Source organism: Colletotrichum graminicola, assembly GCF_000149035.1.
Source record: "Colletotrichum graminicola M1.001 genomic scaffold supercont1.10, whole genome shotgun sequence".
Taxonomy (NCBI): Eukaryota; Fungi; Ascomycota; class Sordariomycetes; order Glomerellales; family Glomerellaceae; genus Colletotrichum; species Colletotrichum graminicola.
This window is the reverse complement of record NW_007361014.1, coordinates 892924-916658: the sequence shown is the minus strand read 5'-3', so window position 1 is coordinate 916658 and position 23735 is coordinate 892924. Positions and strand designations below refer to the sequence as shown.

The 23735-nt window shown below is 54.8% G+C and overlaps 8 protein-coding genes across 8 annotated transcripts; 5 read left to right on the top strand and 3 right to left on the bottom strand.

Moving 5' to 3' along the window:
* Window positions 1-543: 543 nt before the first annotated feature.
* Window positions 544-1806, top strand: GLRG_03533 (uncharacterized protein; the record flags this gene model as incomplete). Its single annotated transcript, XM_008094218.1, has 1 exon — window positions 544-1806. The coding sequence occupies one exon, from the start codon at window positions 544-546 to the stop codon at window positions 1804-1806; it is 1263 nt and encodes a 420-aa protein (XP_008092409.1).
* A 630-nt stretch (window positions 1807-2436) lies between these two features.
* On the top strand, window positions 2437-3662 carry GLRG_03532 (uncharacterized protein; the record flags this gene model as incomplete). Its single annotated transcript, XM_008094217.1, has 2 exons — window positions 2437-2938; window positions 2995-3662. The coding sequence occupies 2 exons, from the start codon at window positions 2437-2439 to the stop codon at window positions 3660-3662; spliced, it is 1170 nt and encodes a 389-aa protein (XP_008092408.1).
* A 420-nt stretch (window positions 3663-4082) lies between these two features.
* Window positions 4083-5913, bottom strand: GLRG_03531 (amino acid permease; the record flags this gene model as incomplete). The annotated part of the gene is made up of 3 exons (XM_008094216.1): window positions 4083-5073; window positions 5133-5472; window positions 5595-5913. 3 exons carry the CDS (start codon window positions 5911-5913, stop codon window positions 4083-4085), a joined length of 1650 nt encoding a protein of 549 aa, XP_008092407.1.
* A 1303-nt stretch (window positions 5914-7216) lies between these two features.
* Window positions 7217-8959, bottom strand: GLRG_03530 (uncharacterized protein; the record flags this gene model as incomplete). Its single annotated transcript, XM_008094215.1, has 3 exons — window positions 7217-8647; window positions 8710-8764; window positions 8826-8959. The coding sequence occupies 3 exons, from the start codon at window positions 8957-8959 to the stop codon at window positions 7217-7219; spliced, it is 1620 nt and encodes a 539-aa protein (XP_008092406.1).
* A 453-nt stretch (window positions 8960-9412) lies between these two features.
* GLRG_03529 (MCM2/3/5 family protein) lies at window positions 9413-12185 on the top strand (the record flags this gene model as incomplete). Its single annotated transcript, XM_008094214.1, has 3 exons — window positions 9413-9417; window positions 9525-11871; window positions 11928-12185. 3 exons carry the CDS (start codon window positions 9413-9415, stop codon window positions 12183-12185), a joined length of 2610 nt encoding a protein of 869 aa, XP_008092405.1.
* A 1983-nt stretch (window positions 12186-14168) lies between these two features.
* On the top strand, window positions 14169-17117 carry GLRG_03528 (uncharacterized protein; the record flags this gene model as incomplete). The annotated part of the gene is made up of 6 exons (XM_008094213.1): window positions 14169-14622; window positions 14684-15027; window positions 15083-15386; window positions 15449-16017; window positions 16079-16339; window positions 16404-17117. 6 exons carry the CDS (start codon window positions 14169-14171, stop codon window positions 17115-17117), a joined length of 2646 nt encoding a protein of 881 aa, XP_008092404.1.
* A 2744-nt stretch (window positions 17118-19861) lies between these two features.
* Window positions 19862-20579, top strand: GLRG_03527 (uncharacterized protein; the record flags this gene model as incomplete). Its single annotated transcript, XM_008094212.1, has 2 exons — window positions 19862-20063; window positions 20281-20579. 2 exons carry the CDS (start codon window positions 19862-19864, stop codon window positions 20577-20579), a joined length of 501 nt encoding a protein of 166 aa, XP_008092403.1.
* A 2385-nt stretch (window positions 20580-22964) lies between these two features.
* Window positions 22965-23165, bottom strand: GLRG_03526 (uncharacterized protein; the record flags this gene model as incomplete). Its single annotated transcript, XM_008094211.1, has 1 exon — window positions 22965-23165. The coding sequence occupies one exon, from the start codon at window positions 23163-23165 to the stop codon at window positions 22965-22967; it is 201 nt and encodes a 66-aa protein (XP_008092402.1).
* Window positions 23166-23735: the final 570 nt, after the last annotated feature.

Here is a 23735-nt window from a genome sequence, read left to right as displayed (position 1 = left end):
TCGATGAGGATAGCAGCTTCACATTCAAATGAAAAAAAAAAAACACAGCCTTTTTATTTCTTGCCTTGACCCCCTCTTTCTTCTTCTCTTCATCTCAGTTCAAGGAGATCAGAGACTGGTAAAGTTCGATGCCCAACAAACCTCGCTTTCAATCACTGAAAGAAGCCCCTTTTTTGCCCACTTGAGCTTCCCTAATCACTGACAATCTTTCCTCTGGATTCTTTCGACTCTTGGGGGAAAACTAGTCACTCCCGTTTCGAGCTGTTGGTTGCCAGACTTTGTACATCATTGGCTTTTCCTGGCAACTCATCTCCACCAACCCAGGCTTCCGCTGCTTTAAGGCAGACACCAGGTACTCACTTGAGCTGTCCTTTCTGCCAAAAGGATTTTTCCTCCCTGCCTCTCTCATACTACGCAGAGGGCGTCTGCCAAGAGGTAAGCTTCGCGCTCCAAGGCTCCTTTGGTCTCGTTGACCCTTGACCTAGGCAGAAGCAGAAAAGCAAGCATAACGCTTCCGTCGCCTTCTCAGATGAACCAGAAAAAATGGCTTCCGAGTACATCAACAAGGGCCAGGAGAGTATCCAACGCACCCTTTGGCCTGAGTTCCAGCCTATGGCGCAGAGTAACGAGAAGAACAGCAGGCAAAAGAATCTCGCCTACGACATCCACCAGAAGCAGCATCAGACCAACACTTCTTCCCCCATTGAGGATGAGCGCGAAGATGTTTTCTCCCCTAGCATCATACAGACCATCGATGAGATGAGGCCCGTCGACGGCTTTCGGAACCAGGACTACATCGATTGGGGCCGTACTGACGAGGAGCGCCGCGAGGCCTTCCTCGCTGATCTCTACGAGGGGCCCTATGTCAACATTGGACGACCCATTCTTGTACCTGTCTCCCGTTTGAGTCGTACCAAGCTTCGCGGAACCAGCGCTCGCATATTTCATGACTCGCCTGTCGATCTACCTTTTCCTCGTGGCTTTCGCAGAGAATCGCCTGACGCCTTCCTTGGCCCTGCAGCTCCCATCAACGCCACTGCTCCACCGACCCCTACCCGCCTCGGCTCCTTGTCTGTTGGCGAAGCCCGCAGATCCAACAAGACCATTCGGCTCGAAAAGAATGAGAACACCGGCATGAACAGTGACCCCAATAAGCCCAGTCCCGGCACCGGCAACCACCTCATCTTCGACCCGAGCCCTAAGAACCTCTTGGCTCTCGGTATGAAAGGCAAGACCATAAACGGCGCCCAGAGCGGCTCAACCATGGATATCAACAAGATTCAAGGCGAGACTGCTCCCTCTACCCCGCCCCATCCCCCTCCTGGCTTCCAACAGGAGGAGGGCCCATACGGTGCTACACCTGACCGCCCTCGTACTGTCAAAACGACACCGGCCACAATGTTCCCCTGCAACGATACGAAGCCAGATGAATCGCCTACCCTCCGCCTTCAGATGGGGCGTCTCCGCATCACCTCAGCTGATGATTTCAACTCGGGCGCGGCTGCTGGCTCTGGTTCCTCAGACCGTTATAGCGGCCGTGCTCATAGCCCTCACCCGTACTATTTTGGTTACCCAGTTCCACGTACACCAACAAAGACCAAGAGAGCTCGGGGTGAGTTTGAAAGGACTACTACCCTCTCGGGCAGAGACGTCGCACGCGAGCGCGAGATTCTGGCTCGCTTCGCCGCTGCCGCCAAAGACGAGGACGGGGACGAGGAAGATGAGAAGGAGGAGGGTGAGGAGGATGAGGAGCTCACGCCGAAGGCTTCGGTCCTCAACCGCCATATGGATATTGACGAGGAGTAAGCGACCACACGGCCAAGGATTGGAATACCAATCTTTGACAGGACCTCTGTGTGCTGTCCCTTTCTGCTTTCCCTTGGGTCGCCCCCGCGCTCTCCGTCGACATTCAGATCATTGCAGAAGAGCGCTTGCCACTTCAAAAACCAAAACATCGTTAGAGGTGGTTTGAACCTCAGCGAGACACCTGCAAGGTTTTGGGCTGGTCAACACGTAGTTGGGTCAAGGGTGGTGGTTGGTCGTCGCTTTCTTAGCGCTTTATGCAATTATCATATGCAAAGTTGATCAACACAAGCGCCCCGGTTTTCTGGATACAGTGATATCACATCCACAAAGTGTGTCTTGTAGCAATCACACCCCCTTCTGCCCCCTCTACTCCTCCTCCACCACCCACTCCAAGCCCGAAACGGTACTGCCAGAGTAATCAAAGTACCTTCGACGAGGCCTTTCACACCCAGATAAGCTCCACACCAGTCCCCCATTTGCTAGTCGCTCGCTCAATCGCTTCTCTTTTCCGGCGGCACCCAACTTGTCTTGCCCCGGTTCACCTCGGGAAAAAAGACACATCCGTCTTTCACAGCTGCCAGCCAGTTGCTGCAACCTGTCCACCTAAGAGCGGATAGAACTTCAAGGGCCATGAACGTTCCCACTTCATCCACCAACGACTTCGCCTTCAACTCCAACTCCAACTCCCAGCCGCAGCAACAGTACCAACAGCAGGCCCATTTCTCCTCTCGCCAGTTGCAGCTGCAACAGCAACAGCAACAACACCATCAACAGCAGCAGTACTCACTGCCGCCACCGCCGTCTCCCCCACCCGCGTCGTCTGCCACCGCGCAATCCCTCTCCGCCGCCCAGCAAGCCTTTGCACACGCGCAGTACCAACAGTTTGTCCTCATGAACGGAATGAACGGTGGCAATGTGCCCAACGGCATGGGCGGCGTGCCTACCCCCGCTGGCCAGCAGGCCGAGCTCAACTACATCTATAGCATGGTCGAGGAGCTCAGCCGACAGCTTGCGGAGAACCGTCGTGTTACCGAAGACATTGTGACCGGTCTTGGGAGAGTGCGTAGCCGCGCGAGGACGCAGGGGATGAGCAATGACGACCTCATCCACAACGCTGCCGATGATATTCACGGTATGGAGCATTACCTCGTCCACTTGCTTCGCATCGATATGCTGACCCCGTCTTAGCACAAGAACAGAATCTCGACACACTCATCTCCATCCTCTCAGAGTCCCTCGAGAAGGCAAAATACAGCCGCGACGCCAACGCGACCCTCCTGACCCAATACGCGACAGTCCTCGCTGCGATGCTGAAGCAATTCCACGAGTACAAGGCGAAGCACGTCACGGATGTCGCCGCGTGGCATCGCTCCTACCGCTCTCAGCTTGCCGAAGCGCGCGCCGAGAATAGCAGGCTCCGGGACCAGATCTGGGAGATGCAGGAGCGCGCGGGAAAAGCCAACGAGGCTTTGCGGAAGTTCCGCCGCAAGTACGACGAGAACGAGACGAGATGGGACCGGCGCGTCGAAGAGGTTGCCGCGCGTCAGGAGCTGCGTTTCTGGAAACGAATGGCCATGCCCGAAGTCAGCGACGACGATCCCTGCTGGAGCGACGACGATGACCTCATCGACCCTGCGGAGAAGGAGCGGCAGAAGGAGCTGGAAAAGAGGGCCGCTCAGGAGCAACTTGCTGGGAGCCAGCAGATGGGCGATGAATACTCGCGTTCACAGTCGCCGGAGTCTAGCATGATGGGCGGCGTCCCCATGCAGCGAGATCTGGGTATTCCTATGGGCATGCCTGTACCTCCACCACGGCCCTCGAGCGCGACATCCAGTACCGGCTCTTCTGGCCAATGATATCGAAAAATAGCGTTTGGAATTTGAGAAGCATGCTATCGGGCATCACAGGCGCAATGGGCATTTCGGGTAAAAGAAATGTGCGGCGTTGGGTATAGGGTCTGGGACGGGAGGAACGCTTGAAGTCGAGCGATTGCATTATACCTCATGTTACACTTGCCAAGCAGCTTGCCTGTGGGCCAGCATTGTCACGAATACCCTAATGGTTTGTTGGAACGGACGACTTGATGATATCCTGTTTCAAATATATACCGCGGTTGCCGCACTCGGGGAACACTACAATACGAACTGACACTTTCTCACCGGAACGCCTGATGTTATCAGGCGCATAACCCCCCCCCCCCCCGACCTCGTATCTTTTGGGCCTTCTCCGCCCTTCCACCCCCGCCGTGCATACGACGAAAGTAACGAGGGAAATGACTATATCTTGACAGCTACACCAACAGGTGCTTCTATGCTGTCCGAGCTGGCGCTGTCCATATAGAGGCGGATGCCCGTCCGCACGTCGACCTGGTCCAAAGGAATCAAAACGGGCTGCTTGAGCTTCTTGATCATGAATTGCCAGAGCCGGTAGCCAGAGTAGAGAACGACTGGGATCGCGGTGCCTATGTTGTCACGAATGATGGCCTGAGCATCATGGTTTTCAACGGGCCAAATCGCCGTCAGGACGTTGGCGAACAGTCCTACGACACAAATTGCAACTCCAAGCCAGGCACCCCAAACACCAAAGGGGCTGTTCCAAAGGAGCGTTTTATGGTCATGTCCTTGGGCAGCCCACGCCTTGCGGAAGCGAATGTGACTCACGCAGATGGAGGCCCACGTGTAGTAGTTGCTGGCCCCCGAGAGGCTCAATAACCAGTCAAAGATTGCACCACCGCCGGGCGCCAGGTTGACAAACGCAAGCAGGCCAAAGACGAAGGTGACGAAGAAGGCATACACCGGCACACCCCACTTGACCGTGGCGCCCCAGCGGGGACCCATGCCCCTCTCGCAGAGAGCCTGGAATGCACGGCTGGCGGCGAAGATGCTGGTGTTGGCCATGGAGACGATGGCGACGACGATTAGGGCGTTGAAGAAGCTTGGAAGGTGCCGAATGTTGGCGAGCTCGGCTGCCAGCGTGAATGGGCTGTACTTTGCGCCGTGGCCGGTCGAAGCCAGGCCCGGGTGGTTCGAGGGCACGACGAAGCCGAGAAGAAGGAGCGATACGATGTAGAAGAAGAAGATACGGGCGAAGACAACCTTGGTGGCGAGGGGGAGCGCTTTTTGCGGGTTTTTGCACTCGGCTGCCGTCATGCCCAGGAGCTCCGTGCCTCCGTACGACATACCGGCGACGCGAAATACCATGAGAAAGCCCGAAAAGCCGTTGCTCACCGCGCCGGGGTCGTGCCAGAACTTGGCTCCCGTTCCGTGTCTGCGAGAAGTTAGCCATTTTTGACCGAATGACCGGGGGAGGGAATGTAAGAGACGTACCGAGGGTCTGATGGCACGGCGCCGGTGATGATGAAGATGGCCACAAAGATGAAGACAGTGACGGCAAGGGCCTTGCAGATGCCGAAGGCGTGCTCGAACTCGCCGAACCACTTGGATCCGAGAAACGAGGTGCCCGTCAAAGTGATAAGGATGGGCGTTATAATGTAGGCCGGCTGCAGGTCTGGAACCCAGTACCCCATCTGCGCGGCTATGACGGTGAGCTCGAAGGGAAAGACGATGAGCCAGTTAAAGACAAAGTTCCAACCCATGGCGAAACCCCAGGGCTCGGATATCATGCGTCTAGAATATTCGTAAAAGGCGCCGGCTACTGGGAATGTAGCTACACACACATTGTGAGCAATGTACTCCGCCATTGGTGTCTGTCAAGGTAGGTCTGAGAGAATGTGCATGGGAATTCGTGAGGTATGTTGTAAACAGTGACAGAGTAGAGAAGCGACTCACCTGCTAGTTCTCCCAGACATCCCATCGTACAAGTAACACCGAGACCGACAATCGCAAAGTTGGCGACCAGAGACAGCGGTCCACCGGCGCTAAGGGCCGCGCCGGATCCAACAAACAAGCCAGCGCCGATGGAGCCTCCTAAAGCCATGAATATCATTTGCCGAATGCTGATGTTTCGCTTCAACTTGTCGCCCTCGGTGGTAGGGGCAATTTCAACACTGGCAGATCCGCTGGGCATCCTTGAGCCCATGGCTATGGCCTCGATCGTTGTTGTCGTAACCTCCTCTGACTTATCACCATCGGCTTCCGGGAGCGACATATCGATAGGACGAAGATGGACTATATGTAAAAACAGAGTACGGCTATCGAGGCAGAAACAGAAGCCAAAGTACTGATGATGGAAGATGGATGGACCGAAGGGAGTAGGAGAGAATTTGCTGGATAAGGAAAGGATGGCTTCTATATATACCTATGGGTAGAAGTGCATGCAATGGCTTTGGAGAGAAGTTGAGGAGGCGCAATGAGAACAAGACCGCAGTAGAACCCTTTTTGGCTGCGGCGGAAGAGATAGTGACAGGGAGCGTGGGACTGGAGTACCTGGTCAAGAAGTGGAAGGCGTCTTCAAGCATATAAGGTTCTGAAGGCGTGTGTTCTTGGCCGTTGCCGTTATCATGTTTAGGCGGCAACCATAGGGTTGCTGCTTCCTGTTTTGAGATCTGTCTATGGTAGGTGACATCCCCCCGCCCGATTCGCTCACTGTGGTTTTGTCGCCCGTAGTGTCGATTTCGGAGAGAGATATCCTGACTTCCAGGTCCTCAGCCTAGCCTAGCTACGGATATCGCTCTGTCGGCGCTGATAAAGGTAAAGATGAGCCGGGACCTCACCTGATCATGGCGAAAAGGGGTGCGGAGACGTTGTCCCTCTGATGTTCTGACAAGTACACACCGACTTTCTGGCTAGCATTTGAAAAGCATTCCCTTACGAAAATATGGATTCTGGAATGATGGTAAAGCTGAAGATAATTATTCCTCCTTACGGCGTATTTATATTCGCAGGTTCACTGAACTGCAGAGCCGTCCCCGTGAGGCCATTCGGACTTGCAATCACGTCAACAATGTGTACCCAGGGTGCTAAACTCAGATCAGCATCGCGATCCTATCAAGGTCGATGCGCTCTGAATAGTTTGGTACGAACTGGCCCCCCGCGAACTCAAAGAAACCCTCGCAATAGGTTTGGCTCCTCTTCAGCTGTGGAATTGGCGCCACCCTGTGACGCTTCCACGGCACCTGGACGGCTTTCACTGGAACAAGATTGCGAGATAGGCTAGAACCAGGATGTCTAGCTGTGGGTGACGCAGTTATGCATGGAGGGATGTGTGGGGTGCTTCAATGTGGATTTGCTTGCTCAGACGTCCAAAATTCTGTGCACAAATTCGAGTTGGTTTTGGTCCTGCATCTCAACGCCATAGCGGACTTCAATGTCTGGAGACAAAAGAAGTATCAATTTGTAGGGGCGTCGAACCCCGCCCTTACTATCCCAACCTGATCAGTCGTAATATTGTACAAGCACGTAAATCAATAGAGCATGCCCCGGGTTCTTGGGAAACCGGACTCCTTCCAGGTCTAGTATCCACTCTGCTCCCGACGTTGGTCATCCTCCTCATCATCCTTCGGACCATTGGCTGCCTCTCCGGCGTCCTTGATGGCCTGCTCGTCGCCTCTGAGCTTGGCAAAGTAAGACTTAATATCCTCTGCGCCGATCGCTTGGCCGCTCTCTGCAAATTGTTGGAAGAATGGCTTCAGCTGCTCCTTGAGGTGGTTGTACGCCATGACACCCTCGATTGCACGAACGCGGTCAACGTTTCGTAGAGCACTCTCACCACGCTCAAGAAGGCTGCCGCTACCATTGGTCGACCCACCGTGCTCTGAGTTTGCGCCATCTGAAAGTGGTGGCTCGTACGTCTCCTCCTCCTCCAGCAGTTGCGGGTGGGGATCCAGGTTGCGGTAGCACGACGAGCAACGGCAGAAATTGTTACGGAAATCCTCTTTCATGAAGAGCGAGAACTCTCCGCGTGGCGGAGGTGGAAGTGCTGCCCACTTGCAAGTCGACACGGCTTCATTGGGCTCTTCCTTGGCCTCTGTAGCTCTGCTGTCAGGTCCGTCCTCTGATGGCTCGGAATCGCCCTTCAGTCGCTTAAACTCCGGTTCAGCACCGTCGTCATCCGCCTTACGCTTCCTGGTAGTTTCTTCTGAGATTGAGACGTCTTCCTGCTTCTGACTTGAGAAAACTGCGGGCAAGAACCCCTTGGCACCGGCGTATTTCTTGATCCATGGATTGGCGTTGACACATTTGTAGCAGAGGAACGCATCGAAGTCGTCTTCGCCTGGGAAGCCGGGTGGCATTGGCGGATCGTCGTCGTCGTCTTCCTCCTCTTCCTTGGGCCCAACAGCAGCTGGCGCCGCCCCCACTGCCCCCGCCGCCTCCGCTGGGCGCGCTTCTGAATCCTCCGAGATTGTCGGCAAAGCTGCATCGTCTGTAATCTCATCCTTGGATTTGGAATCCTTCTCCCTCTTCATGCCCTCGAACCAGTTGGGGCCTAATCCAACCAAGCAGCCGGGGTGATACCAATCTTCGCCACAGCCACCAGTCTCAGCCGTCCCCAAACCTAAGCACTGAAACATGGTGCCCTTTTGCTGGAATGGGTCATAATCACACTCGCATGCACAGAACCTATTCCTAAAGTTCTGATTGTACTTGTTGTTCGCATCCGGTTCCTCCGAATGAACGCCGCCCTTGGTGTTGTTGACGGAGTTGATTCGCAAGCTACAGGGGCTTGTAGATGGATATCGCTTGGTGCCGCAATCGCATGTGAAGTTTCTCTTGGTGAAGATCTCAACAAGGGTGTGTTCGCCGTGGCACTGGACCGAGCACGCATAACAAACGCCTGCACTATTGTAGGCATCCTTCGGATTTGTAGGCGGCGGGTTGCAAGTCAAACAGGCAAAGACGCTCTGGCGAAGAGATCCGAGAATCTTGGTGCAGTTCTCGATGCTCTATATACAGTCAGACTGGTCATTCGATTGGCAGATGAAGTGTGCGTGCGGAGAGGACGAACGTAGGGAAGAGCTTCGCGCGCGTCGGCTTCCAGTTGCATCTGATCGCGGATGAATCTAGAGAAGCTAGAGTTAGCTTGAGAAAACAACATTCGATGGTATTGGGATTTCGGCGCACTCAGCAGCAGTTTGAGAGTCGTTGGATTTGTGCGACGAGAAGCTCTCGCTTCGCGCAGCCTTTGGCGCGCCAGTAGGAACAGCACCATCAAAGTCGCCAGACGCAGCTGGTGGCGGAGGGGGCTCCATTGACATTTTGGCAATGAATCAATCTGCGATGGGCTCCAAGGGTGAAAATGCGATTGCAAATTATATTCCTGGTCGTAGGAGGAAACAGGCAGGGCAGGAGAATAAGAGGTCGTGGGACAAGACAGCAATCATCCCAGGTCTCTATAAGCATTGTGACGCCGCGTTGAGGAACGGTACGTCAGATACGTACCGCAGCTTCAAGCTTATCCTGCAGCAGCTGCCCACAATTGCCCATTTACGCGTCGTCCATATCAGGAAAGGTGCCACTTTACGCGCTCACCCCTGACGCGGTTCCCCCTGGCGACGCGGATGGGTCCTCGTTCTAATTTCGCACTCCTGCCCCCTCCCATTTCTGCACCCCCTCTCCTTCACCATTTTTCGACGATTACGTCGCAAACATTAGCATTTAACAAGAGGGCCAGCCTACCGCTGTATAGTGCCTCTTTTCAATCCGCAATCATGAGGTAAGTTCTCTGAAACCACTCCTCTGACCTTGAATCTGGGTCGCTCCACACTGGAGTGCGTGAGAAAAAGAAGAAAAAAACAGTTGAGTGCTGACCGTCAACTCCAGTTCTCCTCTCAGAAGCAACCCGAGTTCCGCCAACAGAGGGACACCCAATAGATCCAGTCGCAAGCGCGGTCGTACAAATGGCGACGATGGGTCACCGGCTGTTCCAGGATCGAGTCCCATGCCATCGTCTCCCCCGGCACCTCTCATGGCGCATGGCGGTGACGATGATGAGGACATAGAAGACGAGGCCGAGATCCAGGACAACGATTTGGATGAAATGGATGAGATGGCTGAAGACGAGGTCGACCTTTTCAGAGAGGGTTTCGAGCAGGATTACAGAGCCAAGGAAGACGATGGATACGAAGGCATTGATATCGATGACGAGGGCGATTATGGCGACATGGATCTCGCTGAAAGGCGGAGGCTCGAGGCCCAGCTCAACCGCAGAGACAGAGAAGTTGCCCGTCGTCAACGAATCCCCGCCGCTTTTCTTCCGGGCGAAGACGATGAAGGCGACATTGATCTTTCGGCTCAACCCCGACGCCGCCGCCATCATTACGATGAAGACCCCGACGAAGACATGGATGCCGATATTATGGACGAGGAACTTTCTCTCGAGGCCCTCCAAGATGTCAAGGCCGCCAGTCTGACCGAATGGGTGTCTCAACCATTTGTTCAGCGAACCATCAAGAGAGAGTTCAAAGCTTTCTTGACGGAGTACACCGACGAGCATGGCTCTTCAGTCTATGGCAACCGTATCCGGACGCTTGGTGAGGTCAATGCCGAGTCTCTCGAGGTTTCTTATGAGCATCTCTCCACATCCAAGGCCATTCTGGCCTACTTCTTGGCCAACGCCCCGGCCGAGATGCTGAAGCTCTTCGACGAGGTGGCCATGGATGTTGTGCTCCTTCACTACCCCGACTACGAGCGCATCCATGCTGAGATCCACGTCCGCATTTTCGACCTTCCTGTCCATTACACCTTGAGACAGCTTCGTCAATCGCACCTGAACTGTTTGGTACGTGTCAGTGGTGTCGTGACGAAGAGAACAGGCGTCTTCCCTCAGCTCAAGTATGTCAAGTTTGACTGCACCAAGTGCGGTATTACTCTTGGCCCTTTCCAACAGGAGTCCAACGTTGAAGTAAAGATTTCGTACTGCCAAGCCTGCCAGTCTCGGGGTCCCTTTACGCTCAACTCGGAGAAGACCGTGTACCGCAACTACCAGAAGCTCACCCTTCAAGAGTCCCCTGGCACGGTCCCGGCCGGTCGCTTGCCTCGCCACAGGGACGTCATCCTTCTTTGGGACCTCATTGATAAGGCTAAGCCTGGTGAAGAAATCGAGGTAACCGGTGTTTACCGAAACAACTACGACGCTCAGTTGAATAATAGAAACGGCTTTCCCGTTTTCGCTACAATTCTCGAAGCAAACAACGTCATCAAGTCTCATGACCAGCTGGCAGGTTTCCGCATGACAGAGGAGGATGAGAACGAAATTCGCAAGCTTTCGAGAGAGCCCGGCATCATCGACAAGATCATCAACTCCATCGCTCCAAGTATTTACGGCCACACGGATATAAAAACGGCCGTTGCGCTGTCCTTGTTCGGCGGAGTTGCCAAGGTAGGACGCGGTTCTCACCAAGTCCGCGGTGACATCAACGTTCTGCTTCTGGGTGACCCTGGTACCGCCAAATCTCAAGTTCTCAAATATGTTGAAAAGACGGCTCATAGGGCCGTCTTTGCAACGGGCCAAGGTGCTAGTGCTGTTGGATTGACGGCCAGTGTCCGACGAGACCCGCTGACCAGCGAATGGACTCTGGAGGGTGGTGCCTTGGTGCTGGCGGACAAGGGTACGTGCCTGATTGACGAGTTTGACAAGATGAACGACCAAGACCGAACATCTATCCACGAAGCCATGGAACAACAGACCATCTCTATCTCCAAGGCCGGTATTGTGACGACTCTCCAGGCTCGTTGCGGTATCATCGCGGCTGCCAACCCAATCGGTGGGCGGTACAACTCTACCATACCCTTTTCCGCCAACGTCGAACTCACCGAGCCCATTCTTTCCCGTTTCGACATTCTATGTGTAGTCCGAGATACCGTTGAGCCCGAAGAGGATGAGCGCCTTGCTCGCTTCATTGTTGGCTCACACAGCCGCAGCCATCCTTCGTCATCACAGGCTGCGGAGGACTCGATGGAAGTCGAGCACGAGTCAGAGAACCGGGAAACACAATCCGAGACTCAGAGAAAGGAGGGCGAAATTCCCCAGGAACTTCTCCGCAAGTACATTTTGTATGCGCGCGACCGCGTCAGTCCGAAGTTGTACAACATGGACGAGGACAAGGTCGCTCGTCTGTTTGCTGACATGAGAAGAGAGTCTTTGGCCACCGGCGCATACCCCATTACTGTAAGCCCCCCTTGTTTGAAACCCCAGTGAGTTCAAAGGCGCTAATTGAGCTTCAGGTGCGCCATCTTGAGGCTATCATCCGCATCAGTGAGGGCTTTGCGAAGATGAGACTCTCGGAGTACTGCAAAGCGGAGGATATTGACAGAGCCATCGCTGTGACAGTCGAGAGCTTTGTCGGCAGCCAAAAGGTTAGCTGCAAGAAGGCGTTGGCACGAGCTTTCGCAAAGTACACATTGAACAAGCCGAAGGGAAACTGGCAAAGGAGGACCGGGGGTAGTCAGGCATCGAGACACGCAGGCGTCATGCGAGCTTGATTTGATCAACCCATTTTGAGGATCATGTTTTGCATTTTCACGATGGGGGCGGAACTTTGATGTACAGGCACAATAGGCCGGCGGCGATCGGCGCAGAGGCGAAGCGCACATGTCCAGGATGGATAATTGATGGATGATATCGGGGTAATGCGAACAGCGGCTACGTTTTTGTTGTTGCAATGGTTTTGTGTATAATTTTGACCCTGTCGCGCATGGTGAGTTGTTGCTGTCGCTGGTCGTGCAATTGGCCATCTATCGAGTGACATGCAATTTCTCTGACGTCAATTCATGACCAATCAGGGATGGAAAAAAAGGAGATGGCGAGTGATGGGGACACATATTGAGCATTCCATATGGACGTCCACTGCAGCAAGCAGCAATCCAGAAGAAGTATGACTTCTATTTCACAACAGCATCTACAGTTTCTCGTGTACCCCTCCATGCCCCTTCATCGTCATACTTGTATGGATACTTTGCAATCTGTTGCTGAGCGTTTGTAAATGAATCGTCCGGTTTTTTGTTGCCTCGGAATCAGTGTCTCGGTCAAATTCCTAAGGAAAGTCTGAGGATGGTAGCGATAATGCTTGGTTCTCGCTGCCAAGTAGATGAGTGTCTGTGATTACGGATTCAATGATGACGATGAACGTAATTCAACTATGGGATGACATGGCTAGAAGCTACTAACCGGGAAGGTGAAGCCGTCGTGATGACCCCTACTTGAGAGAAGCGATTATGCAAAGACGGAAATCCCTTCTGATGTGGCGGTGGGATGATGACCTCTTCCGGGCCCTCAATGTATTCTCACCTGCAACATCACGGCATGTGTTGAAAAACGGGAAAAGGCGCAAAATTGTTTCCTCCAGTTCGATGCAGGTAGTCACCATAAAGCTTGGTAATGAACTCGTTGTCGTTCGCATGGCACACGTTGTCCGGCACAGTTCAACCAACCACGCAAAATGACCAATCGTCAATACATCTGAACCTGGGTTTAGAGTTCTCACCCGAAAAGGATTGACGACTGAGCAGACGCACACTCTTCTTTCTTGCTGTTCTCCTTACCCGCAACCTGAATCTCACAAACATCCCATAGACTCATTTACCTCATGCAATTCCTCTTTTCTTGTGTCAAGTCTAGGCCTCCCTGTGCAACTGTTTGTCAGTCCGGATTCGGAAAGGCGCCCCTTTGATCTACATTTTACCTGCCGAAGGAAACGTAACCAAGACTCATTTACAAACGTCTTCGGATGTCAGCCCACAGGCTTGATCCTGCACTCCGTTTCCAATCTCATGTAAACAATGCTGTCCGATTTGTTTGTTCTTGTGCCACGTTTGTGTTACACCATCCCTTCCCCCCTCCCCCAAAGATATCTCGCCATGTTCAGCGCCATCACTGATTCAACGACCGCTAGCGTGCACATGCGTGCCTTCAAGAGGATATTCTTCATCCCTTAGCCTACAGAGCATTCCTCGACTGACAACCGGCCCCGTCGACGACCCTCGCTTCTGGGATCGATCCGCAAATAGGTACACAGGCAAGCCACCCCTCGGTCAAGATCCATTTCCCAAATGTCTGACGATGCTGTCATCCTTTGAGGCCCCGCACCCTCAAACAATGTCTCGTTGGATGATCAGTCTGCCATGTTTGCCCAATAGCCATCACACACCTTCCTTGATCTTCGCTGACGCCCACTCCATAGAAAGCCGTCGTGGCCGTGTCCCTTCTCCCCCTTACCCCGGTCGCTGAAGGGGGTGGAAGAACTTCACCTGTTCAACCCACAAACAACGCACGGCAAGTTCTTGCCCTCCGAAAAGTTTCTTTCGTCGTCCTCCAACTCCCTACGACATGGTCATGACCTAATGCTACCCGGCACCGGTGTCGACCTTTGAACATCAAGTAGCGCCGCGCAAAACTAAACTACGCACGCAACAGAGACCTCCAGCATTTGTCTAATAGGCCCTCTCCGAATCCCATTTAGGAGCATCATGAGCCGAATGCTCTTGGCACGCGTCCCCGTCGGTGCTAAAAGCAGCTCTCCCACGACTCCTGGTTCGAACAGTGTCCTTTGTATTACACCCGAGTCCGATTATACATCTCCACGAAGAGAAGAGGGGTGTGCTTGGCCGCCGAACCCGGATCACGACCTCATATCACCGCTAGAGTCGACTCCACCATCGCCCAGTGTGTTGGGATTTGCAACACCAAAGTCCAAACACTCGATGGCCTGGGACGACCCACCAAAGTCTTCCGCTCCATGGCACGATGCCGATGCCGAAGAGATGGGGGATCTGGGGCGCGGGGCGCTCAGCAAAGACGAAAGCCAATGCCACAGCATACCAATAGCAACGGGGAGTATGCCAAATCCACCGAGACCGGAAGGCGACTTTGTCGATGAGCCTGGTCGGATGGACGGCGATGAGATGCTGTACAAGAGATTCAGTGAGTTCTCCTACGTCGTTGTAACTTCACCGCAGCCAGCACCTTCTAAAAGAAAACCCAGGCCGTCCGCCAACTTACTGTGACTCGCGAAACGACGTCCACAGAAAAAAGCACAATTGGCTCTCCCTGTCGATCCTGGCTCTGTCAATATACTCCACAGGCCTCAGCTGCCTCTGGTTCATCGTGGCTATCGTTCAGCCGCGATGGGGACCGCAGATATCCTCAAGCGGCGGGATCCTCCCGTCAACGGCGTCCCTAGTGTGTGCCATGTTTGCCAAGACGATTGAAATATCATTCGTAACCGTCTTCGTGACCTTCATCGGCCAGGTCCTGACGCGCCGCGCTTTCGTAAAGAAGTCCAAGGGCATGACGTTGGCCGAAATGACGATGAGGAACTGGGTCATTGTGAGTTCAAGTATGCCTCCTTCTCTGGTATGGGGGATGACCTGACTCGATAAAGCAACCAGGGTTCCTGATTACACACTCGGAGACGCTGCCTTACGCCGGGATGACGTTGCTCGGGGTGGTTTCTCTTGTCGCGACGATTGCGTCGACGTTCTACACGACCGCGTCCGATGCTTTGGTTGCCCCCAAGCTGAAATTCGGTGGCTGGGAGAGTAAAACGCTGAGCGGCTACGTCTTGGCCTCCTACGCAAATCCTCCCTTTGCTCGTGAGAGCTGCCAGACACCACTGCGAGACAGCGACCCCGCGGGCGTTGACACTGCTGGGCGTGCTTGTCTCGAAGTGCAGTATGCAGGACAGTGTAAGTGGGTTTATGGAGCGGGTGTGCCGTGTGAAGATAAGGCACTGATCATCTCTCTCCAGCTTACCGTAATTTGATGTCCTTCATGGGCGACTGGGACGCCATCAACAGAAACGGCACGAGCGCTACCGTCGACATCTCGCACCGTCCCGTGGGAACGGCCCTTCTGTATGACAACACGACACTGACGTCGGCGTGGATCGAGCTCGAGTTTAGCAACACGACCAAGAACTTTGAGGAACACGGCAGGATAGTTAACAATGTCACTCTCGCGATGCCTCACCCAAGCGTGTACGACGCGGCCACGAACCCGGTGAACAAGATCCTCCAGCCGAACGACTTGTCTGGTGTGGGAGAGTACGCCATCAAGGCGAGCGTCGTATCCCCCGCGCTCAACGTCATGTGTGTCAACATGTCGCCGGACGAACTTGCGCCCTTGGTCTATACGGAATGGCCCATGGGCAAGATCAACTCCAATGACACGTTGGTCCCGGGTCAGAGGATTGGCCCGCTGGACTGGGAGCAATATGTGCCGGGGCTTTCGGAGACAGAGTGGCTCAACCGGACGTTGGCGGATAGCATCTTTCGCTGGGGGGAGCAGTACAACCGACGACCTCCCGTGTTCCAGCTCGTGAGTGGCTCAAGCAAGAAATGCGGACGATGCGGCTGCTAACAGTTTACCAAAATCCCAGTACCCCGCAGATTTCAACATGGTGACCAACACCACCGCTGCGAACGATGCTATCTATGTCCTGACGAAATCGGCGTTCATCACAAACTATACTCTCTGCGAGATGCGTTCGTGGGTATCGCCGCTCTGCTCAACGCACTTCAACATCTCCGGCACCGCGGGGGCGCACATGCAAGCCCACTGCGATGATCCCGAGGACAAGGACAGCTACAACCACGTCCACCCAGAGGTCACGTTCTCCGTGCCCGTGGTTGATTGGAAGGTAAGGATCCATGCCTGACGGGCATATACCTATACATGCGGACGCTCGTTGACCTTGGCCCTAGAACATTGCAGAGCAATGGCGCCTTTCCATGGACATCAACGGCGGCGCCCAGAACAACAACGCCTCCAACGCCCGCATCCTCACGCAGTTTGTCCTTGGGGAACCGCATCTCAACCCCCTCCTCCCCTCCATGGCGGAAGCTCTGGCCGTCTACGCCTCCTCCACGCTCATCATCGGTGGCCACGGCACGCCGTTTGAGCACTACTGGCGGCACGAGAAGGCGGAGCTCGGCGCCCCCGGCGCTCTGGACCCGTTTCAGGCCTCGATTCGCACGCAGGAGTACACCTCGGGCCACGTGGCGGAGTGGCAAAAGGTGTTCTACCTGGTCCTCTTCCTCGTCGTGGTCATAAACGTCGTCTGCCTCGCCTACTTCCTCGCGCGGTCCGGGCTGGTCACCGACTTCACCGAGCCGCAGAACCTCTTCGCCCTGGCCGTCAACTCGCCGCCCAGCGAGCAGATCAAGGGCAGCTGCGGCGGCGGACCGGTGAAGCGCGACCTCGTGGTGCCGTGGCGCGTGGCCTACGCGAACGTCGCAAACCACTACTTCTTTGAAGAGGCGAGCGACCGGCCGTGGCGGGGCAAGTATGCCGGGCAGGACTTGTTGTCGGTAGATACGGCATATCGCGGGCGGCAGAGGAGCAGCTACGGCAGGCTGAGCACAAGCGGTTCGTGGATGCCACAAGCATGGCAAGCCAAGCTGTCTAAGCTGCGTTAGCTGTGCGCCTTGGTCACAAAGTTCAAGCAACCCGGTTCTCCAGCCAAGCATGAGCCGGGCGCCCAAGCCCTCGGAAGCCTCAGTGTAAATAATAATCAGTCTTGTCTATACAGACACAGACGCCATTCGGGAGAGGAAAGCACAGCCGTTATGTGCCGGAGCAAACCTGCCCGCTGGCTAACTGGATCGTATCGGCAGGTGTGGATAGATTGAATGAGGGCAGAGAGCTCCAAGGCGTCGGCAAGAGTATTATGTCATAAATGGCGGCCCCTTTTTGAAACCAGAACGAGAGCAGCTCGTCTCGTACGCATGCTCCAAAACACAACACGTGCTATACTTGGTTGGGTCATCATGAGATACACCAGAATTAATAGACCAGGACAGAACCATGGGCTTCAGGTTGGCACTGTACGTTGGGGTAATGATATCTGTGTATTCGTAACGCCTGTTCAATATTGACTGTTTTTCCTGAAGCGAGCATAGCCTCCATCATGTGGGACAAGGTCTGGTGGTCAGGTCGGGGGGGTGGGGGCTGGCTGTACATAAGGTTGATCTAGATGGTGGGTGGTGGGCTCCGGTATTGGTTTTCTTAGCTCGGACCTCCACGATGGCCGGATCCAATTGGCAACGACACGCAGGTCGGGAAGGGGTCTCGTGGCGTTTTGACCCGGAAACACGTGTGGATGTGCCCGGACAGCCATTTTTTTGTTTTGGAGTTTCAATCGACACCGGCCGGTGGACTCAGGTGGCTGCACCCCGACGCAGATAAACTCACACACAGACACAGACACTGTCAGGGACTGTATCGTCGGACAGAAGCATTGGGGACAGGCAAGATGGCGTTGCGTGGTCCAAGTCGCGCAATCATCGTCGCAGCATTCATCAGACTCCTTCCATTGCCGCCGGCCCATGCCATGCCCTGCAGTGTTAGTTTGGTATCGTGACTCGAGGTCGGCGTCTTCCGAGCCTGTGCCCACCACCCCTTGCCGTCTTTTCGCATGTCCTTGCACGAACTGGGGTCAAATCACTGAGGGAAGAAGAGTGTAGTGTCAAGGAAGACGTGAGGAGTTTGCATTCTTGCCCACCAATAGAGGAGAGAAACATGAAGAGGGAAAAAAAAAGGCGGCATTAATGGCACGCTCTCGGCCGGCATGGACAAGGTGGTTCCCGGCAACCAACGTGTTGGAGAAAAGGAGGCTGTGCAAGCGATTCCGCAAACCTTGTTGCTTCATACCACCCTGTACGATGGATGGTTTAGATAGTTTGTTGTAAACTACAAGTATATTGCTTGCTACCTGTGCCCGAGGTGGAAGTCCTCTTTGCCTCCGTACCTACCGATGTGCCGATGTAATGGTCTGCCTGGCCCTGGCGGGGGGAGGGGGGCATGTGGCCAAACTGGCACGATCCATCCCATCGTCTAAACATTGATTGATCTGCTGTTGATGTCTTGACGTGTCTGGTATCGGAACGACTTGCCGTCCTCTCACTTCCTCATTTCGCTCCATGGCGCCCACATCGTCGACCTTCACCCCCAACTGCGCCGCCTATAGTATCCACCGTCTGTGTCACGCACGCAGGAGAGGGACGGTCAGCCGTGGCTTGAAGCCTCTCCCGGTGCCCCAGGGTCATTAAACCAACTCAAACACTGGTGTTCCAATCCCTGAAGCCCTGAAGAGTCCCCCTTCTCGAGCTCAAACTCAAAACAGCTTATGCTCCCGCACAGCAACCGCAGAAGACGCCATCTCGGCCAAGTCTCCCCGACGCTTGCGGCAGTATCTGCGCGGATCGTTCCAGCTGCTGACCCCGTGTATGGGTGGGTGTACACACATTGCTCTCTGTTTCGACATTTTCCGGCCTCAACTGAGCTTTTCTCTTTCTTTCTTTCCTTCATTCTCTCACTCGCTCGCTCACCACTCTTTCGCTCTCCTCCCTGTCCATCCTGTCCCCTCCTCTAATCGACCTCGATTTCCATAACTCTGCAACCTCGTCACATCTGCTCCTGCGGCTGTGGAGCATCGTTTCTCTCATCTGCTCCGCTCTGCCGGGTTTTGCATTCTGCATCCTGCACCCGCAACGGCATCAGCACCGCCGCCCAATCCCTCGCATCGCCCCGGCCGACCCCAACACCCAGACCTTGGACTGTGGTCTTGGCATTCTCGGCTCAAAACATTGGCATCCCATTTCATTCCAGCCAGCCCGCTCGCCTTCGAACACGAGGGTGTGGGCGATACTCCCAGGTCCTTCCATTCCGCTTCGGATCAATCCGACACTCGATAGGATACGACAGCAAAAGAGGACGAGAAAAATAAAGGTCCAAACCTTGCTCACTTCAGCAACCGTTCTCGGCCTGTCGCAGACTGCGACGCAACGCTTTTCCGCAAGCCGTCGTCCCGATAAAACAGAAGACGAGAAAGTGGCGCAGGGACAGACGTAAAAACCCAGAACCAGAAGACGCCGAGAACCCGGTCTAATCTCACATTCCACCTTCTTCCTATCTTCCTAGCAGCCCTGTTTTTTTCGTCTCCCTCATTGTCGAGGAATGCAAACCCTTCAACTCCGGATTCGACATACACGTCCTGACCGTCGTGATTGAAACCTCCCCGAGATTGACCGGGTGACGATATCAGAAACGATTCAAAGGCCACGACGGAAACCCCGAAACCCAACGACGGCGACGGTTTGAAGCGCGTGGAAGACACCGAGGGAGTTGAGAGTGAAAGATCACCAGGACAGTGATAATGCGTATGTCCCCGAGCCCCATCCCCGTCATTGCATCCGAAGATCACATGCGTCTGGAGTTTCTATCAGAATCCCCTCTGGCCGGCAACCGCACGGGAATCATATGCTCACACCGCAAGACAGCCTACTACGCCAGAACCAAGGGCCGAACGCAGGAGATCCCTCCCGACGGCTCCCGATCACCGCTGCCGCCCCGGCCATCATTCGGTGAGTTCCCGGCACCGACCTCTACCCACTTTCCTCCACCTTCCTAATCCTCTCATCCCCATCTCCGTCCGTCCTTCACCCGCTCGACTCTCTCCCCACGTACCCACCACAACATCCGCGACCCATTCGAGTGCGCTCGTCCTTTCTCTTCTCTCTCTCTAGCTCTTCTCCCCCTCTAGTGTAGACCCTTAGCAGAACACCACTGACACCCCACCAGGCCATCAAGTCTCGTCGCGCTCCCTGCCCGACCTGAGCGCCGACGTTCGCGCCGCCCTCGAGGCCCCCAAGCACGACGATGTCGCTTACCGTCACAGCGTCTGGACCCGCTGCCGGTGCTGCCGGCCCGGGCGCGGTCCTCTGGCGCTGCTGCGCCGCTTCGCCCTCGTCCCGCTCATCGACGCCCTGCAGTTCCTCGAGGAGGCGTCCGAATCCGTCCCGCCCGTCATGCCCGCCCTGGTGGCCTCCATATTCCTGCTGATCGCGCTGCCGCTGCTGATCGCCTGGGACTACCTATGAGCCGACGCCGGGTGGTGCACCCAGGCGGATGGAGGACCGTACTATCATCATTGTCATCATGACCATTATTATTATTATTATTATTATTACTCGGGAGGGTGCTACGGGCATGGGTGCTACGGCATTGGTGTTTCGTCAGTGTGCAACGGAGGACTCTCCGAAAAAAAAAAAGGACCGAGGGGCGTTCCCGGATAGATTCAGATGGGTGTCATACCAAATGCCGCGATACCTTGTAGGCGACGGGGGTTTTCCTTTTTTTCTGCCTTTTTCCATCATGATTTTTCCCACCACCACAGCGCAACAAACGAGCGAACATATCGCTCATATGACACCGACAGCCCCCAGTGGGCACCCCCCCTTTCATTCTGCTTTTATATTTTATATAGACGTGCTCGGCGGGGAAAAATCACAAAGTCGTGTTCAAAACTACTACCTCGTGTCCCTCCTTCTCCCCAACTCGGGACCCGTTGACACCATCTTGGATCCCCGTCATGACCTCCGTGGAACGGATCCTACCGATTTCGCCACGAGCCGGTGTAAGTGGACCGACCGACTTTCCCAACACGCCCAGTCCACGGCGCCGCGCGAACCTATCTTGACGTCGCACTCGTTCTTCTCTCCCTCCGTGTTGTGTTCTCTTTGCAGGACGACGAGACTCGGGTGCGGTGACGGAGAGAGCCTTTGGATTTACTTGGGCCGCATGACTCTTACATCATGGCCCGCGAAGCAAAGGGGATTTTACGCCGCCGACGGCCGAGGAAAAAAAAAAAGAAACCCCCCCCCCCCCCCCTCACTCAGGTCCCTCCTCGGTCCCTGTCACCTTAGCCACCCAACTGACCACTCGGCCGCGCCCAAATCGGCATCATTCACACGCCATCGCACCAGCCATTTGGCGCCGACGCAACCTCATATGTAAACCAAACACGCCTCTCCGGTTAGGGTCTGGAAACGGACCACGGAGAAGCCACCCGGGAGAACCCCCTCTCCCCTCCTTCGTGATTTTGGACAACCAGGTTCGGGCCCGTGTACGTGCACGGTGCGGCGGGTGGGCGGGATCGCCGGGTCACGCGCCGCTGGGGGGAAAGGAGGGGGCAGGGCGGATCCATGAAGCACGCCAACCTAAATTCACCGACCGCCCTTTGGCGTTTCGATTGATGGACTGAGTGGGGCAGTGTGAGAAACGCGGTTCTCATCGGCGTTATGGATTTGGAGGAGGAGAGGTTTCTTTGGTCAAGTGACGTACTGTGTACGTCTAGAAGAGCGGCGCGGCGGTAGGGCGTTTTACGTCTCACATGGTTTTACACGAGGCAACCGCCATTCTCAGGAACGAAGGGTGTAGGTAGAGCTTCGTCAATCAATCACCCGGGCACATTATATTTCAGTGGTCGACTGCATCACAGGATAGACCCGGCCGGGTCGTCATTGCTCGGTGAACTCGGGCTTGCTAAGCCGCTGCCGCTCCGGACCAAGTTTTTGTTGGTATTTTGCTTCTACTTCCCGACTATGCACCATCAGGAAGCATGCGACTGAAAAAGGATACCGACGTTGTCTGCCAGAAACCTGGCCCTCTTGGCCAGCAAAGTGACGCTTCGACGGAAGAGAGCCGGGGCCATGCAAGTCTGGCATGGAGGAGGGGTCAAGTCCTGTAGGCTGTTGCGCAAAACCCTCGTGGGTGGAAGCCAAGCTGCGGCAATGCCAAGCCTCCCTTGTGAAAGTCTCTTGAGATTGATGGCGTCTAGGCTGTCAGAAGGGTAGGTAGCTGGCAGCCATACCGTCTGATGTCCTAGTTTGATTGCACAAAACAAAACAAACAATAGGGCCACTTTTTCTTTGTTTTCTTCTTCTGTGATATGCGACACATGTCCAGGAATGCTCGCGTTGCCAGGGGATGGTCAAGTCAGACAAATGAGACGAACATCACGATGCGGAATTGCGAACAGGATCAGCAATGGTAATAAAAAAAGAGAGATACGCTTTGTGCAATGTGAAATAGGTATCATTAAAAATTGGTGTAGAATACGATTGCCGCGTCGCGGTTGATATGTGACCGCTCCCACGCATTATCCGGCTGGTCGTGGTGCTTGTATATGTAGCCCGGGCGTTTCCTTCGTGACCGCGTCTCTCATGAGACTCCAATCCTGCAGACGGTGACTTGGTTCGAGAATCGAAGGTCGGTGGTGATCCGTGATGGTGTAAATATGAACGATATCGACACATCAAGAGGCTGGCTCATTGACATGCACCGGCCTGAGCCCTCCTCGTGCGTGAGTGGGCCGAGAGAGTGGTCCACCCCGACTTCAAAGCTGCGTTCAGTCTGAAATCTTTTATTACTTTCGTCTGTTCTTTCTCATGCTCCCTGCTCCCGGGCGGGAAAGATGATGGCGTTTAGGCACGGGACTCGGTAGCCAGGCGCTTGGCCTTGCGGCGTGAGAGGCAGCGGGAAATACAAAGACCGGTGACGCCGACGGCGACGAGGAATACGATAGCGAAGACGACAATAACACCGGCCTCTTTGGAGGCCCAGTTCTCGCGCTTCGCGAGCTGGTGAACAGCGTCGCGGGCGATGATGGAGTTGATGACAGGCATTTTGAACGATATGAGTGCGAAGTCGGCTGGGGAATAAGAAGACTTGTCAGCAGGGAAGTCAAGAGGAGGAAAAGAAAACAGAAAGTATGACAGGCGAGTGAGTTAAGTATGAGAGAGAGAGAGAGAGAGAGAGAGAGAGTGTGTGTGTGTGTGTGTGGCCATGGCGACTGTCCACGACGGGCGGGCGTGGCGTGCCAAAGAGACCAGGCCAGGGTCAAGGAAAAACATGCCCATGAAGCAAGCGGGCGTGTAAGCTTGTCCATTTGAGGCATTTTATGGAGAGGCCGGTCCGTCACCTTTAGGAAGCCGAGCATGGGGAGCTCGGTATCCATTGTCATTACCGGGATATCCGACGTTCGCATACAAAATAGAAAGAAGCGAAGCTCGGCTGCTTTTCCTCACGGTTGCATCTCGCCGGTTTGGGCACTTTCTCGGGTGCGTCCAGTTTGGGAAGCACGGCGGCGAAGACTCAATCGAGAGGCCAGGGCAGTCGTCGCAGTTTTTGGCTCGCATATCTGGGGGATTGAGACATTGAGAGGGAACAAAATTACCTTTCCGATTAGGCCGCGT